The sequence below is a fragment of the Hyaloscypha bicolor genome (assembly GCF_002865645.1).
Source record: "Hyaloscypha bicolor E unplaced genomic scaffold K444scaffold_191, whole genome shotgun sequence".
Classification (NCBI taxonomy): domain Eukaryota; kingdom Fungi; phylum Ascomycota; class Leotiomycetes; order Helotiales; family Hyaloscyphaceae; genus Hyaloscypha; species Hyaloscypha bicolor.
The window spans coordinates 1,470,252-1,482,622 of record NW_020194693.1 but is presented as its reverse complement, the minus strand read 5'-3'; the positions used below and the strand labels follow the sequence as shown (position 1 = coordinate 1,482,622).

Here is a 12,371-nt window from a genome sequence, read left to right as displayed (position 1 = left end):
GGTAATAAAGCTTTCTCTTATAAAATTCATATATAATAATTTTATATATTTAATAATAGGAATTTTTTTATTTTATATATTATATGGATTTTATTCTAGTATTAAACTATATATTAAGGATAATATTCTAGAAAAAAGAATACTAGTAATATAGGAAAAAATATAAAGAATTTAAGTAAAATAGAAAGTACTAGAGAAATAATAATAAGAAATAGTAAATATATAAAAAAAGTATTATAATAAGAAATATATTAATAAGGAATTTAATATATATAATAAAGAATATTTAATAGCTATAACCTAGTATAAAGCTAGTAAATAAATATCTCGGCTTTTTTAAAATTCTGAAAATTATAGGAATATATAAATAGATATATTACTTGAAATTACTATTATTATATTAGATTTATAATATTTTTCACGTTTTTTTCTTGAAACTATAATACTCGCAAGCTAATACTATAGTAAAACTAGAACTAGTTAAGATTAAGAATAAAAAAAAATTCGAGGTAAAATTTATTATAGCCTATAGGAAAGGCAGAAAAAAAAAAGTATTTTATTTATTAGAAAAGCTATTTACTAATAAATAATATATAAGAACTACTAAGTAATCTAGAGAATATAATTTAAGAATTATAAGAATACTTAGAGAAGAGTAATATTATAATACTATTAGCTAAATAAAAATATAAAAGATAAATACTTTTATTAGGAAACTATTAAAAATCATATATTTATTCTTAGAAAAACTATATAAAAATTATTAAGAACTTTAAAAACTCTAATTTCTATATTCTATAAATACTCTATTCTTATAATTATTCTTTATTATTTTTATTATTATTCTTATTAGGATTTTTTTTGAGAAATAAGTAATAAATTAGCCTATAAAGCTATTAGCTATTAGTAAAAAACGAGAAAGAAATAAGCTTACTTAATACTAAAAAATATTAATTATATTATTAAAAATACTTTATATTTATACTAAGCTAATAAGAATTACTTAACCTATTTCTTAGATTATTAGGGGAATTTATTAGCCTTAAATAATAGTTTTAATATAAGAAATATATATTATTTAGTATAAAAAAAGAGTAATAATAGCCTTTTTTCTTTTAAATAAAGAATAGAGAAAATGCTTATATATATTAATAGCTTAAAGAAAATAATTTAATTATATTATATATACTTAAAAAACCTTAAATAGTATTAGAATAAGAAATAAATAAAGGAAATTATAACTTATAGAATTATATTTCTTATTTTTAGAATAGTAATAATTATATATTAAGTAATTATTACTCTTAATATAAGTAAGATTAGGAAACTTAGTAATATTCTTGAAATATTAAAAATAATAAGAATAAATTAAGAATATGAAAATATTAGCTAAATAAGTAGTAATAGGCTAATAAGTATTAAGAGAAGTATTTATCTTAATAAATAAAGAAATAAAAGAAGAAATTAAAAGAGAACTTAAATAAAGCTTAAATAAAGCTTAAATAAAGCTTAAAGAAGCTTAAAGGAGCTTAAAGAAGGCTTAAAAAAGGAAGGTAAGGAACAAGAAGAAGCTGGATATAGTATTATAGTTAAGGAAAGAGAAGATTAGTTAGTGGGAAAAGAGAGGCCTTTTTATAATACCCTCTCCCTAAATAGTAATTATAAACTCGGAACTAATTCTATACCAGAAATACCCAGAAAATTCTAAAGAAAGAATTTATAAATAAATTAGAAGATTGGATTAACTTTTCTAAGCTCTTGGGCCTATAGAGTAATAATTTATTTGCGAATAGAGGCTAAGTTAGGATTTACGAACTAATTAGGAGACCGGAAGAGCTTTATATCTAATAGTATATACTATATCCGTATTACTTTTACGAGAGGGAATTGCCAGAGGTAATTTGCGAGTTAACTAGGCAGGGTTAGTAAACTATATCCTTAATCCTATTACCTGGTATAATAATGGGGTAATTATGGGAAATTTTTAGGGAGAACTAATAGCCGGGAAAGTTTCAGGAGATTATTTATAAAGCTATTTATAGTTTTCTCAGGCCTCTTATAGATAAGGGCCCAGAGGAGGAGTTAATATAATAGGCATACATAATGGCGTATAGATAGGTATTAGATATTATGGATCTAGTTCCCTATTTTGGATAAAGCTTGTAATTAGAATTATACGGATCGTATTAGCTCGCATTTCCTAGTTAAGTAAAGGGCTTCGCATGCTTGGCTAAATACTAGGGAATATATAGGGAGATACTTCTAGCTTTGGAAAAGGGTATTAATTAGTCTTTTATTAGAATTAATTCTTGGAATTAGTTACACTTGCAAGCGTCACTCTATAGCTTACTTACCTTAACTACTTGTGTATTACCCTGCTATTAAGTGCCTCACATAAGGGCAAACTCTTCTCTTAAGGTACTCTTATTATTTAAATTATATAATAGACTTAATAAGAGTACTATTAAGATAATATCTTACTTAAAAAGCTGGGGGTTATTTAAAGACGAATTAGAAGAAGTAAAAGAAGAAAAAAAAGCAGGAAAAGAAAGATTTCGAGGAGGGAAATCTGGTTTTTATAGAAGAAAAGTAGTATTTAAGTAGCCTTATATAAGCTCTAGCTTAAATTATATAGTGCTGCTTAATATATATCCTATTTATTTGTTAATAATTAAATAAATATTAATTTATTATATTTACGTGACTTGCACGTGACTACTCTTCAGTTACTCTACTCTACTCAAGTACCATATTACGCTACTCAAACTCTACTCTACTCTACTCAAAACTACTCTAGAGTAGCTTGAGTAGTTTTTGCCCACACTGGGCTCGGAGAGAGATGGGTGTTCAAGCATTAAGCTGGGAGAAGTTTTTGCAGAGAACAGGTTGGAGGGGTCCGTTGAAGAAGGCGTAGCAGTAGAATGATAGAGAAGCTTGCCGGTAATAGATTGGCTTGGAAAGGTTTCTTTTGTTTCGGTCGTCCTCCTTCCATCCAAGTTGGCGCACATTTTGCTTACTTCCCATAGCTTCCCAAAAAATACCAAACGACAGCGCAAACACCAGCCACGCAAGAAACCACCAGATTCAGACGAAGAATTCACTCACCCAATCAGAATTTCGTAACTGGCGAAACACCGATCTCCTATTATTCATTTCCACACTACTGCTGCTTCTCCTTCGCAGCTTCTCCCATGCGCTGCACGCCTACACCGTGTGCATAGATCAGATCTCCACCAAGATACGCGGCATACGTCTGGATAGCCATAAGAATTGCACTCATCACGACCTGGTAGCCGGCTGGTTGATAATCAGCGACATTCCGCTCTTGCAGCCAATTAAACACCGCGCCTGCGACGACGAGGTCATTGAGACCAGCCTGTACGGTGTCAATGACAACTCTCACAACCCAAAAAAACAGGCAAAACACTCACATGCATAAGAGCAATCTTGACCTTCGGCACCAGAGTCTTCTCCCCTTTCTCGCTCGTCTGATATAATCCATTGCTTTGAATCATCGCATATAATTCCGCGCCTCCCGTGAGTACGGCCGGGATCGAAGTAATGATACCCAGCACATTAGAAGCGTAGCCTAGGATGGAGAGCGTGCCGAGGTTCTCTTGGTCGCGGGAGAAGAATGGATTGCTGGAGAAGTAGAGCACGATGCCATACAGAAGGTTGAGACCGTTGGCGAGCGTGAGGAAGGCGAGTGGGAAGTGCACTGTGGCAGGATGGATCGGGTGGCTGTACAGGACACGGCATTAGTATAACGAGCAATGGTTGAGTCGAAGAAGTTCGTAGCCTTGAGAAATAAGAAAACGGACGGGTGGGTAAAACAAACCTGTTGGAGCCGAATCTACCAAGGCCAACCGCCTCGTAGCACTTCTTCGCAATATCCGACATGCTGATGTGAGATTTCTTACGGTTATGGAAGAGGTCGGAATGGCTGTTCGTAATACTGTACTGGAGAAAATTGTGGAAGATGTAAGGTTGGTGCGGAGGGGAGAGGGGGCCTCCGGTGAAGAAATTCAAAGCGTTGGATGGTCAAAACTTTGACGTCACCACAATTAACGTCAACGTTTATTTACTTCTGTCTGAAGTGAGAATATAAGAAATCTGCCCGGTAGAATCTACTTAAATTTCGCATTGTTGCCATAAATCCCATGTCACTGGTCAGCAGACGAAGCTCCAGACATCCTTCAGTCATTGGTGAACGCTAATTGGATATTGGAACCTGGATCTGACCAATACCTTGAAGCATGCCGTGACTTGGTATGACGATTCCATATAAATCATCCTTTTCCCTCCTTTTCTACAGATGAGGACAAGGACCGGGGTCTGCATGTCCCTTGTAGATTGCGCCAATTGAAATGTCAAATTCTTTGATGTCTTGGCTCTTAATGCAGTCTGCTGATAGAAAGCGGGGCTTCGAGGCTTCGATGACACTGTTAGAGTAGTTTATGACGTCATCGCTGTTTCGGCTGAGCAGATTCAAAAATGTATCGTGACTGACACGACAAACCAACATTAGACTCTAAACAGCCTCCCAAACTGGTGCTACAAAAGGTCGGGTAGGTCCTCCGGTACGTATTGACCGTTGTAAATGGAAGCCTGCCACACACAATACAGTACTTCTCCCAGAAAAGGCGGGCGGCCGCCTTTTTTTTCGCTTATGGCCTCCTTTTTCGAGATCCGGACATACCTCCGGCGCTTCGTTAGAAAATATATGGACCTTGGCGGCCCACCAAGAAACCAAATTTGAAACCCCACGCATCCCGCTCCAGAGATGGGAATCCCTCGGTATCCCAAGAGTGGGCATGGCATTTTGCCTTTCGATATCGAGAACCACGCCACTCCATTTGCCACAAGCATGCCCATGCTACTATCCCCCCCATGAACAATTTCGAGTGAGTCCAATATTCGCCACACTCTCATGCCACGATTCACACCACTAAAGGCACGCAATCGAGGGTCTATAGCGAATAGCGGCTCTCGAAAGCACCTGATATTTCCTAATTCGGGGATACTGACGAAGTTTCAGTGTGGCGTTACCAAAGGACCCACTCGTAATTATTCAAGGGGGGGGATAGTAGTACAATACCACCCGAGGCAACCACTCCCTCACCTCGTCCCATCCCGTGATAATTGTCCAGATTTAACTCCTCTTCTACCTTCTTTTTATACTGTACCATCTATTTCTGGCTATCAGTTTGGACTAGAATTCTCTGAGTGTAGTCCTATTCTAGCTGGCGAACAAGTGGCTATGGATGCAGGTACATCAAGGAGACGGCGAGGAATCGGATTTGTTACGCCAAATGCTTGTGTGGAATGCCGAAAGAGGAAGGCTAAGGTATGGTGACCTTCTTAACAGTGATCATACTGACTGTTCTTGCTATCTCCAGTGTGACGGGGAAACGCCGTGTGGGAGATGTGTCTCTCAAAATGTCACAGAATGTAGTTATGATGTGCCTGTTAGACAATCCAAAGAAGAGATGAGGTCAGAGATTCAGCGACTTAGAGAAGATCAAAAGCGCACTAACAGAATACTTGATGCACTGTCTTCGGATAATTCAGTGGACATCCTGGATCGGCTGCGAAACGGAGAGTCGCTTGAAAGCATCTCCAGAACAATGGAAAATTTTGCATCCCCCTCAGCCTCAAATTACTCAGTACATGATCGTCTACAGGACATGGCGGGCTCGACACCATGCTTCACGGTTCCTTCTACTGCATGTCATTCACCCCCAGTCTTCGGCGACTGGCACAAATAGGCACCAACTCAGAGCGGCATCGAGTCAGCTATAGGTTATGGACAGCAGATGCTCTTGGGGGATCAAACAGATTGCCAGGATCTCTTGAGACACCATAGTCCGAGGCATCACAATGAATCTTGGACGGCGGTCACATCTGACGGAGCCTTGGTAGAGCATTTGCTGGCATTATACTTCTGATGGGAGTATCCGATATTCGCGACGGTTAGTAAAGAGCATTTCATGGAAGATTATAGGAAGGGAAACACTAGATATTGCTCTTCATTGCTAGTCAATGCTCTTCTAGCGCTGGCCTGTCGCTTCTCGGATAGACCTAATATTCTACATGACCCCCATGATCGAACAACGGCTGGCGATACTTTCTTCACGGAAGCTCTGAGACTCCTCTACAAAAAAACTGATCGTCATGTATTGACCACGGTTCAAGCCCTGGGGTAATGTCGATTCGCGAAGCTAGCTGTGGCCGCATTAGCGAAAGTAGTTTCCTCTCCGGGCAGTCAATACGGCTGGCTGTCGAGATGGGATTGCATTTAGAAAGCACATATGACGATGTCGATGGTGATGACTCCGAGAAGTCGGTTTATAAAGCAACCTTCTGGGGCGCCTTATCGTTGAACGAGTAAGGCTAATAAACCCCTCTCCAGCTGCCACTTCAGATCTATGGTAACTAACTCGTTGTGTACAGGATGCTTTCACTTTGTACAGGCTCTCTCCCGCAACTTTCCCAGCAAATCAAGCTTCCAGCCAAGCCAGCTATCATACAACGCGTAGAAGAAGCTTTATGGGTTCCTTACACCGACGGCGGTAAGGCGCGATAAGAGAATCATAGTTGGGCACAAGGGAGCTGATATCTCTTTCAAGGAGCACCACTAGATCGACAATTCTCTCAGCCTTCCAATCTCCGAACCGTGTACACAACGTTCTGCGAACTTTCGGAAAGGGTTCATAACGCGCTTTATACTCTGTACACTCCAGGCTCTGAAATCACTAGTGGAGCCTTGGTTGAGTTGTACAATCACTACATCCATTGGTACGATACAATGCCTGAGAGCCTTCGACTTGGGCAAAATTTCACGCCGGCAGTGTTGTTTGCGCAGTAAGTCACCCCCATCAAACTCCTTGGTTAATACTAATTTCAAGTTTCTAGTCTATTTTACCACTCTGCCACGCTCCTGCTCTTCCAACCATTCATCAATTTGAAACTCACCACATTTGGTGTCTTGCCACGAGATGTGTGTAATCAAGCAGCCAATGCAGTCACTGGCATCGTCAAATCTTACGCGAGTCTTTACACGCTGCGACTTACACCGTCATTTGTGCCTTACTTCGTCTTGATCTCTGCTATCATCCATCTAGTCGCAGTCAAAACCGATCCTTCGAACTCTGAAGTGAGAGGGAAACTGCTGCAGGGAATCTCGGATCTAGAAGAAATGGCCAAATGTCATGCGTTTGCTCTGCGAGCCATTGATGCCCTTCGATACCTGGCATACGTCTGGGATGCTGACGTTTCCTTCAGCACTAGCAACCGAGATTTAACAGACTTTTATCGTTTGTCTTCCGCAACACCCGACCAATTCTCCCCTGATACTAGCATCTTGCAGACGCTACAAAGCATACAACCGGTGCTATCTTCAAAGGATCACTTTCTGTTCTCGCCTTTCCCTACCCAAGGACTCCCATCAGTTGCCACCGGTACAAAGCTCGAGCAGGGAGGCTTTACGGTAGTATCGGAGGATTAGAAGAAAAGCTGGGCTTGAAGGCAACTCTCAAGATAGGATCATAGGAAGACTATTTGAGAGGATAATGTTGTTCAATCCACCATGGTTAATAACTTTGATAACTGGCTCGACTCGTGTAGAGTAGACGACTGTTTCATTCCAAAGTATTAGTAATGTTAGATTTCTGTTTTGAAGTCATTATGCCCATATTCGAAAATTAGCGATTCGGTGTTATAAATTTAGCGATATTCATGCTGAAGCCCGCTATCTTCAAGAGCGCTGGTTGCTAAACGCACGAAAACCCCGCGATCACACACCTATATATAAACTTTGATAATAAAAGAAAGGTGAACTGGTCGAGGACCAACCCTGTAATATAATTAGATGGCTTTCTAATACTATATAATAAGTTACACCTCAAATGAAAGTGGGAAGAATGAATGCATGTCTTTCTTTGCTCACGTATCTCAAAAAAAAATGACAAGAAAGTTTGGGCCGAACGAGAAAGGAGTTTGCTCAGTTTTCTCTTCATCTCCTGCCTGGCTGCCACAATATCTCTTTGGATTTTTGCATATATATTAAGAAGACAAAACCTTGATCCTCCACTCACCTCGTGGTTTGATGTCCAATGGACAAGGGTTCGGCGGTACAATCAAATGGACCATAATCCATCCAAGACGACTCAATCTACAACCTATTCTGCTATTAATATTCTTTTGGGCGGTACAGATCCACAGTAGTGAAACAATAATGGTCATGTTCACGGGTTCGCTAAGTCCAACCTAACCACACATTCGCCGTCCCAAACTGAAATCGAAATGATTCCCGACTCCCGGATATCGGATCAAGGGTTCTCTATATGTCGGGTATAACAGCTTTAGTCAACTCTCAGGCTTATAGTTCTCTGTATCAGAATATGAAGCTTCATCTTGATTGATCGCCCTGGATATGGTTAAAGTAGAATAAGAGAACTCAAGAGACCTACTACTCGAGAGCAAAACACAAACTGCCTTTCGCAATATGATGCCCATCCTATATATAATCCTGCTCTAGCATATGAAGAACACCTTATTCAGTTAGGAAGAATTGTAATTACAGAATTATTGAACACTACCAAACGGCACCGGAGCCCGCCACCTTAATACCTTGCTCAGGATCGCTCTCACCACAGGCAGTTTCTGAACATCTCCCGTACTCGGCATTCCCTCCCCACAGACAGCATCGATATCTTCCTGTCCAGGTCTTTACCACTTTAGAAACCACAACATGGTAATACACAACCCCTAAATCGAAGCACTTTCCGGCACACCCTAATCAGCGACAATATTCCCACCATATACGCCTTCTCTTCCTCATCCAACGTCCCATCTTTCAAAAAATCTTTCGCCCACGAGTACTGCTCCTTATCTTCACTAATTTCCCCTCAACCTTGGACCCATTGACCAAGCCAGAAAGTTCGCTCACGCTCAGCCCTTCAATTTTCGTTCACTCGCTATGGCGGAAGGGAACCGGGTATCCAAGCAAGAAATTATTCTAAGAATGAGAGTGTTGAACTAGCTAGCTTAGCTAGCTTTACAGTCCTTTCAGCACCAGGTTCAATCACTAATTTAGTTCGCCACCACCCTCATTAATAATGGTTCACTATGGAAGCTCAGGGAACGCTCACTAAATATATAAGTCATCCAATTTATCGGCTGATTTATAATATACTGGAGGAAATCGCCACCCACTAGTGGGTATATAAGAACTGTACTTTAGATTCCTTCCTCTCCTTTATGTTTTTTACACTCCTGTATCTAGCTATTCTACAGATTGTCAACATCCAATATATCGATCAGTTTCCAATAGAGAGCTTATTCGATTGATTCTGGCGAGATACCTTCAAGTAACTCGTCCGAGCGGGTAATGGTCTCTTTTGCCTTTCCAGGCTCTCATCTCCCCACGCTATTGTCGAAGATATACCAGCACAGCAATCCTCAAGAAGGGGTTGAAACTCCAGTGGAGCTTGAAACAGATCTAATATCAGACGTTTCGTTTGTTCAGCCATCACCTTCGCCGGCTGTTCCCTCAGTTTATTTAAGACAAGTCCGTTGGCGGAGAAACTTCACGCGTTTGTGATCCGCTGCCACGCAACTCCCACGTCAATACGGCCCTTTCTTTCTCTACAAGAAGTTCTTGATACATACCTCACTGGCCATCAAAGGCAAGTATTGAAGTAATGCACATCCTTACCATTATTCCCCCAAATAGCAGGAAAATGCACCCTCGAAGAATAAATCACGTATCGTTTGACCAGCAGTTCTTCTGCAATCTTCGGATGTGAAATCAAGACGACAGTGTCTCCTGCAAGTTGCACCTGGCATGTAGGGCCTAAGGGAGGGTTAAGGTGCCTTAGTGGCCAAGCTATACTGATTTAGGGCTGAACGCGTGTTTAGTAGAACAATCTATGCAACTTTTGCAAATCCCGCAGAATGGAAGCCTCGCGTTGGAACATCTGTTCACGGTTCTCTGCAACAGCGCCCCTCTGTCGCAGGAAGGCTTGGCATCCACCACCCGACCACTAACCGACTTCCAAACAGAAGTAATAAGTTTGAGAAAGGAATTATTCCTAATTAGAATCTTTACAAACTCATCCAAAAATCCATTCCCTCCACTCTCGCATCTGCAAACCCCTACCTCACTCATTAACCTCGCCGGGCCTCGCAAACCTCCAAAAAATCTATTCTCAGCTACCTCTCCCATTCTTCCGCGCCTTGACCCAAGATCAGCATTATTTCAGAACAGCCCCTTCCGGCACTCTTCCCGTTATATTATGCACACTCTTTCTAACCGCGTCCGCCGTCCAGGCCATATTAAACTTATTAGCAAGAGCTACTATCAGGGATTGAAATCAGCCAAAATGCCCAATAACAAAGACACTAGTAAGGGCAATTCACAACAAGATATCGTCATTCTCTGTCTGCTGTCTCACCTCCTTACTTGCTTAAAGGGATGTCGAAGCTGACCAATCGTCATGCAGGTAACTGTGATTCGTCAGGTCAGCTAGATGCTGCAGATAGCCCACACAATCCAGCCTGTCGACCAAATGCACCTCCAGCCCTGTATATTGGCTACTGTCTATAGTCTATCTAAATATTGCTTCGGCCACATTCAGCCTCTCCGGGATTAGCGAATTCAAATCGAGTCCCGAGTTCGGACGTTGTGGCAAGGGTCAACAGGCTTGGCTCTGCACTACATCACGCGATGCTACTTTGGTTTGATTTCTACAAGGTCGTTGGACGCCTCTCAGCTAAAAGTATTCCATAGGCAGCAAGCCAGTTGTCACGCTGGCAAAGCAGATCACGTTCTACGTACACGCCGAACGTTGTGACTTGTTAGTTACAGTGCTGCAATACCCCAACTAATACGGCTCAGTTGGGGAAGCTGCAGGAGAGCCTCGCTGCACTTCCTTACCTACGTCCGACTTCAGTTCCTTCTTTCTCAAATCCTGCTGATTTCCTCCTATCGGATACGAAATGTTGGTCCGCGAACTGCGGTATGCCGGCACCACACTCCCCGAAACCGTTGGACGCACAGCCAAGGCTTCAAAAATGGCACAGCAACATTGCTCACATCCTTTGACTCGTCCACTTCTCCACCATAGCTGCCAGAATGGCTGTCAGACTAGCTCTTGATTGGATAATCGCATCTGCTGAGCTTGATAATCCAATGTGCAACTGCACTTAAAAGGCTGCAAGGCTCTCCTGGCCCGGAGATGCAGAGGCAGCCGAAGTACTGCAGATTGTACAGGAGATGGCTCCAAGCATCCAAAATGCTACAATTCACAGCCTGATCTGATAAGCCATAAGTATGTGCACTAGTCTCCCTGAACACCACATTTGCTTTGCCTCATTTAGAAGGAGTCACTCAAATCTTTTTTCGATGTCAACATCGGATTGTGATTATCGCCCAGTGGTTTCAAATCACTCCGACTACCAGATAAGTCAAACTCGACTTTTTTTTCTCGCTCGTTCCGTTTTAGTGTTTGGACCTGAGCAGCCGCCGCTTTAACCTGAGCCGAGGGTGAGCATCCTTGAGCATGCCTGAACACTGCCTGACATCGGCCTGAGAAACGTGAGCACACGGCAGAGTCAGCCTGAGCATGTACTGAGAACCCATTTTAGCTCCCAAATGGGCTCGTTTAGGCCCCCAGCTCTGGTTTACCACAGCGACCAAAAGGGTTAATACCAGCCCAGTATGAGTACGGAAATTTGTATATCCGGCATTTCTCTAGATAATGTCAGATGCTTATCTATAGAGAATCTGTTACTTTTTATTTATGCGATTATGCCTCGATATCAAGTTCTATTAACCATATTACAATATATATATTTATTTAATAAAATGATATATAAATATATGCCACGTTCTCGCCGCTCTAATAGTAGTGATCAGGATCCTAAAAGCGGTACCAGGCTGAGGCCGCTACTACTTCAATCTCAAGGAGGTTAATATAGAGATAACTATCTTCCTCAATACCTTAATTATAGTTCTATAATTCTATAATAGGGATAAACCTTTAATCTCAGAGGCAGTACTGCGGTTTGGATAAGAGTAAATCGAAATTATATCTATTATATAAACGAGGCTGAAATCTTGGCTTTAGGTAGCGGACTAACTTTAGTTAAATTAATACCTTCCTATTAGTATAATCTCTAAGAGCGGAATAATATTAAATCCTATACTTCAAGGGCTTTCATACTATATATTAAAAATAATAAGCGGCCTATATTTGCGGATATCCAAGATATAGTCTATAGGGCTATTCAAATAACTATAAATGAAATACTATAATAGATTCAGGTTAAATTCTTTATAATTAAGGAAATAAGATTAGTAGATATTA

General features: G+C 40.6%; 3 protein-coding genes across 3 annotated transcripts; 1 reads left to right on the top strand and 2 right to left on the bottom strand.

Annotated features, from left to right (window-relative positions):
- Window positions 1-2,715: 2,715 nt before the first annotated feature.
- K444DRAFT_578018 (uncharacterized protein) lies at window positions 2,716-4,109 on the bottom strand. The gene is made up of 3 exons (XM_024877593.1): window positions 3,839-4,109; window positions 3,432-3,741; window positions 2,716-3,376 (listed from the first exon to the last, which is right to left on the bottom strand). The coding sequence occupies exons 1-3, from the start codon at window positions 3,898-3,900 to the stop codon at window positions 3,161-3,163; spliced, it is 588 nt and encodes a 195-aa protein (XP_024726412.1). The 5' UTR covers window positions 3,901-4,109; the 3' UTR covers window positions 2,716-3,160.
- Window positions 4,110-4,478: 369 nt separating this feature from the next.
- Window positions 4,479-5,098, bottom strand: K444DRAFT_300957 (uncharacterized protein). Its single transcript, XM_024871717.1, has one exon. It carries the CDS (start codon window positions 4,930-4,932, stop codon window positions 4,555-4,557), a length of 378 nt encoding a protein of 125 aa, XP_024726411.1. The 5' UTR covers window positions 4,933-5,098; the 3' UTR covers window positions 4,479-4,554.
- Window positions 5,099-5,260: 162 nt separating this feature from the next.
- On the top strand, window positions 5,261-7,675 carry K444DRAFT_658037 (uncharacterized protein; the record flags this gene model as incomplete). The annotated part of the gene is made up of 8 exons (XM_024886210.1): window positions 5,261-5,347; window positions 5,400-5,744; window positions 5,847-5,918; window positions 5,955-6,171; window positions 6,222-6,387; window positions 6,454-6,572; window positions 6,630-6,864; window positions 6,916-7,675. The coding sequence occupies 8 exons, from the start codon at window positions 5,261-5,263 to the stop codon at window positions 7,505-7,507; spliced, it is 1,833 nt and encodes a 610-aa protein (XP_024726410.1). The 3' UTR covers window positions 7,508-7,675.
- Window positions 7,676-12,371: the final 4,696 nt, after the last annotated feature.